General features: G+C 49.4%; 1 protein-coding gene across 6 annotated transcripts in view; it reads left to right on the top strand.

The window, feature by feature from the left end:
• Positions 1 to 5,089, top strand: part of SPRY4 (sprouty homolog 4 (Drosophila)) — a 13,256-nt gene extending 8,167 nt beyond the window's left edge. For 5 of the 6 annotated variants that reach the window (XM_010850436.1, XM_010850440.1, XM_010850438.1 and 2 more), the window contains one exon: positions 1,909 to 5,089. In XM_010850436.1, the coding sequence (XP_010848738.1) occupies positions 1,956 to 2,855 (900 nt within the window). In that variant the 5' untranslated portion in view covers positions 1,909 to 1,955 and the 3' untranslated portion in view covers positions 2,856 to 5,089. The remainder of the gene's footprint in view (positions 1 to 1,908) is intronic. The other variant, XM_010850435.1, reaches the window with a different exon arrangement.
• The last annotated feature ends 6 nt before the right edge of the window (positions 5,090 to 5,095 follow it).

Genomic DNA, 5,095 nt, shown 5'->3' with positions numbered 1-5,095 from the left:
TTTTTGGTTCCCCTTTTTTTTTTTTTTTTTTTAAGTTTAATTGTTTTTAAGTTGATGTGTTGTATTTTCTTTTTTTTCTTTTTTTTTTAAAGTTTTTTTTTTTAATTAATTTTATTTTATTTTTAAACTTTACATAATTGTATTAGTTTTGCCAAATATCAAAATGAATCCACCACAGGTATACATGTGTTCCCCATCCTGAACCTCCTCCCTCCTCCCTCCCCATGTATTTTCATTTTTATTCAGTTTAAGGATTTTTCTCATTTTTTGTCACTGCATGTGGGATCTTATTTCCCCAACCAGGGATCGAATCCCCACCCCCGGCAGTGGAAGCTTGGGAGTCTTAATAACCACTAGACTGCCAGGGAAGTCCCTAGGTATCACCTTTGAGGCAAGATGAACCTAATAGCAGAGGTACCGTCCGCTCTCCAAATTAGAACATCATTAGCATCTTGAAAAAGCATTTACTGAAGCCCTACCCCATAGCACATTAATCCAATGTGGTTTGTTTTTTTTTTTTTTCAAAGGTGGTTATCATCTCCTTCTATCTTCACCCTGGCTGTCTGTTCTATCCCCCAGCCACAAGCCCAGTGGAATCTTCCCAGAGTCTAATCTTTCTCTGGGATTCCAAATTGGGCAGAGGTCTTGGCCTCTGCTGCTATTTCTTTAAATTGATCTCCAGCCGAATTCCGAATGTAAAGGTCAGCAGGCGAGGAAATGGCACTTCTAATAGAAAACAATGTGCACTTTCTAAATTTGAACCAAGCCGTTTCCGCTCTTTGATTTAAGTGACTTCCTGGGGTTCCGTGTCAGGCACTGCAGTTGAATCTCTGGCCAGTTTCCAACTTAAAATTGCACTCTCTCGGTGAAATTAGAAACTGATCCAGGCTTGGCTTAGCTATTCTAGTAAACAGCATTTAGGCTGAATGTTTAGCTCAGTATTTGGAAATGGGTGAAGTGAGTGCCCCTCGGAGAGGATTTCCCATCCAAGTTGTCGGAGGGCACCTGTCCAGGGGTTATTAGCCACTGGAGGTTGTTGCTCTTAGAAGTAGTAGTAATAAGTTAATATTCTGGATGTGTAGGCATCAGATACAGCTCCTCCTTCTCTTGTGACTATCTGAAATAAAGGCTTTTGTTTATCTAGTTGATAAAAACTCCACGGGAGCACACAGGGACTGACTAAAGTAGTCACCACATCCTCACACTCAGCATAACACTTGGTACTTATTAGTCATGCTTATTAGTGCTCAGGAAATCCAAAGGTTGCTCTCAGGGATGGTCTTAAATTACAGTACATGCTGTGTGTCAGGCAAAATGCTAGGTCCTGGATATGCATTTTTTTCATTTGGTTCTTACAAGAACCCATTTTACAGGTGACAGTACTAAGGCATAGAAGTTAAAGAACCTCATTCACAGCAGCACTGCTAGGCAAAGGTGAGAACTTGAACTTGGATCTAATTACAGAGCCTGCATTTATAACTGCTAAGCTCTGTCTGTCTTAAATCAGAAGCATGTTTCATGGGGATTATAAGAATGAACATGGATGGCCCAAGTTTGAGCCCTAGTTCTGCTACTAATGGTTTTGTGTGACTTTGGACAAGTTACTTTGAACATTAGTTTCCTATAACTAGAAAAGGGGTAATGGTAGTTACATTCTAGGGTTATTGTGAAAAGTTGATAACATAATAATATGATGCTTAGAAGAGTCCTTGTAAGCGCTAAATAAGTTATTTCTACCACTTAAAATTGTCATTACTGTTAATACTAATCATCTAAGCCTTAATGCTGGGTAGTCCACCAAAGCAATCCTATTTCACTTGGGCTCCCAAGGACCTAATGGTGGATGGGGGTGTTAACAGGCCACCTATTGATGCCTGGAATCCATTCTCTTCCTCCCCGCCTACCCAGGGCCCCTAGAAGCCTGTTACTCCGCACATCCCAGGACTTCCGGCCCCATGGAGCCCCCGATCCCACAGAGCGTCCCCTTGACTCCCAGCTCAGTCATGGTCCAGCCCCTACTGGACAGCCGTACGGCCCACAGCCGGCTCCAGCACCCTCTCACCATCCTTCCCATCGACCAGATGAAGACCAGCCACGTGGAGAACGACTACATCGACAACCCTGGCCTGGCACCCCCCTCTGGCCCCAAGCGGACCCGGGGTGGAGCCCCAGAGCTGGCCCCAACCCCAGCCCGCTGTGACCAGGACGTCACCCACCACTGGATCTCCTTCAGCGGGCGCCCCAGCTCTGTGAGCAGCAGCAGCAGCACGTCCTCTGACCAGCGCCTCTTAGACCACATGGCACCCCCACCCGTGGCTGATCAGGCCTCCCCGAGGGCTGTGCGCATCCAGCCCAAGGCCATCCACTGCAAGCCGCTGGACCTTAAGGGCCCCGCTGGCCCCCCAGAGCTGGACAAGCACTTCTTGCTGTGCGAGGCCTGCGGGAAGTGTAAGTGCAAGGAGTGCGCGTCCCCCCGGACGTTGCCCTCCTGCTGGGTCTGCAACCAGGAGTGCCTGTGCTCGGCGCAGACACTGGTCAACTATGGCACCTGCATGTGCCTGGTGCAGGGCATCTTCTACCACTGCACCAACGAGGACGATGAGGGCTCCTGCGCCGACCACCCCTGCTCCTGCTCCCGCTCAAACTGCTGCGCCCGCTGGTCCTTCATGGGCGCCCTGTCCCTGGTGCTGCCCTGTCTGCTCTGCTACCTGCCCGCCACTGGCTGTGTGAAGCTGGCCCAGCGTGGCTACGACCGTCTGCGCCGCCCCGGATGCCGCTGCAAGCACACGAACAGCGTCATCTGCAAGGCAGGGGCTGGGGACGCCAAGGCCAGCAGACCGGACAAGCCTTTCTGACGCTCAGGGTCAAGTCCCAGCGCTCCGCCTGGAACCCTGGTTCCCTTCTGACACCTGAGAAGAGCATCACAGCACAGCCAGAGGTTTAGCATCCCGAGGCTGACCCTGCTAGTCCACCTACCCCCCACCCCCAGCTGCGAAAGAAACAGGGACCACCATCACCCACCCTCTCTTCCCCAAAAGGATGAAGAAGCACTTTGGGGTTGTTTTGTTCAGGATCCTGGAACTTTGTGTGAAACAGACAGTGGCAGGGGGGTGGTGTGGTTTGGGGGCGATTTTTCTTTTCCAGAAGATGGAACACAGATGTGGACACATATCCGGAAGTTGCAGCTGCTTGAATGCCTTCCTGGCCCTCCTCCTCCCTCGCTTTCTCCCTGCTCTTTTGCATTCTCTCTGGCTGCCTGGGAGGAAATCTGAGTGGCCAGGGGACTTGGAAGAAGACACTTGGAGTCTGACCATCTGTACCTTCTCCCAGCCTCCACCCCAGTCTGCCCCATCTTGGGGAAGGTGTAGACCCTGGCAATCCCTGTTGTATATACTCGGGAGCCCCCACCCCTCGTACCTTGCTCTGCCTGGAGCCATGGATGGATTTAGGAGCCACTGCACAGTACATTTTCTCCCTTCCAGCTTCCTCACTAACTCTCGGGGGTGTTCCACTCATGATACCGTCCTTCGGCTCTTACTGAGTCACAGACTCACCTGCCTGCTGTGTGCCCCCAGTTCTCTCTACCCAGATCCTTTCCAGAAACTTCACTACGGGTAGAGAAGACCGGAGCAGCAAATTTGAGACCAAATAGCATTTTGCCAATGAGTCTGAGGCTGTGGTCTCTGGATCCAGTCGTTACACGTTTTTATATCAGATACTAACGGTGTTTTAAAAAATAATAATAAAACACTTGCTTCCTTTTGGGCCACCCCCAGGAAGGGCTGATTTCAAAATCTGGGGGGCGAGCAACCTCAAGGAACACAATCCCCCCTCCCCACCAAGAAGAAGATTTTAACAGCAGAGAAGAGAGGCAGCACCTCGTGCTGGCAGAGTGATGGCTGGGTGTGGGCTTCTTCTCTCCTGATTCTGCTGCTTGCTGTCCTAGCCTTTTGTGTACAGTGTCTGTATCTTTAATGTAAATAGACAGATGGTGACAAAAGAGTCTATTTTAGTGTTAGGAGGCCCTGGCGGGGGGAGTCAGAAAAATGCAGGTGGGGGAAAGATTCTCCGGGGGACTTCTTGGGATTGAGCCCTGCTTCTGTGCATGGCCACATGAGCCCCTCCCAGCAGCCCCCAAAGACGTAGCAACTCTCTCTCAAGGTGCTAAAGGACTCAGCAAGCGCAGCTCGTCCCGTGGGTAGGTACTTGTTGCATGCAAAAGCTGTAGTGTGTCTGGTCCTTACTCCCCAGCAATTGTGTGGGGTTTTTGCTTCATGTGGTATTCTGTGCCTCCTCCCTTTCCCCCTCCCCGCCATGAGAGAAAGTAGCTTGGGTCTGAAGAGCTACCCTGGGGCGGTGTTGGAAGTGTACTGGGCACAGCCTTTGTAGCACTTCAGTTTGTTCTGTAGGAACAGAACAGCCTCCTTGAAGGAGGCAGGTAGCTGTGATGGTCACGTACCCAATGCTTCTCAAGGACTTTTTTTTTCCTTCCCTTCTTGAAGACTGGTAGTAACATCTTATGATTTAGAATAAGTTAATTGTAACTGTAGGTATTTATTGACTGGAGGAAAGGAGGGGATGGTCTTATTATTTTAGGCTTTATTTATATAACATTTGCTAGCTTGTAAAAGGCGAATATGAAATCTGCGTTTTCTAAGGCTGATTCCTGTAGCTACCCTTGCCACAGTTGTCATGGATGTATGGATGTTATTGCACAAATCGGAGGCAATGATAGAAAAAACACATTCAGCCAACCACTTGTCCTAATTGAATGTATCAGATGTGTACTGAAGGGACTGGAGACGTTTTTCCTCAGAACAGGTGTGCAGAGGTTACCCCCAAAAAGAGAGGGCATACGTCCACTCTGGGAGAGGCCTCAGAACTTTCCCCAAAGCCCCTCCCTCAAATGTCTCCACGGGAAACTTGACCCAGTGGCAAGTTGCACTTTGGTGATCTTTGGTGTTCTATGTGCCCATTCTGTGGAGAACTGATTTACATAAGCTGTGTACACACACACACACAGACACACCCCTACCCCACCATCTCTACAAAGACCCTTGTTTGTTTCCTGGCAAGTAGCCTCCTGAACACACAC

Source organism: Bison bison, unplaced genomic scaffold (genome assembly GCF_000754665.1).
Source record: "Bison bison bison isolate TAMUID 2011002044 unplaced genomic scaffold, Bison_UMD1.0 scf7180017864291, whole genome shotgun sequence".
NCBI classification, from domain to species: Eukaryota; Metazoa; Chordata; class Mammalia; order Artiodactyla; family Bovidae; genus Bison; species Bison bison.
Note: the sequence above shows the minus strand (reverse complement) of the source record. Positions and strands in the feature narration are given on the sequence as shown.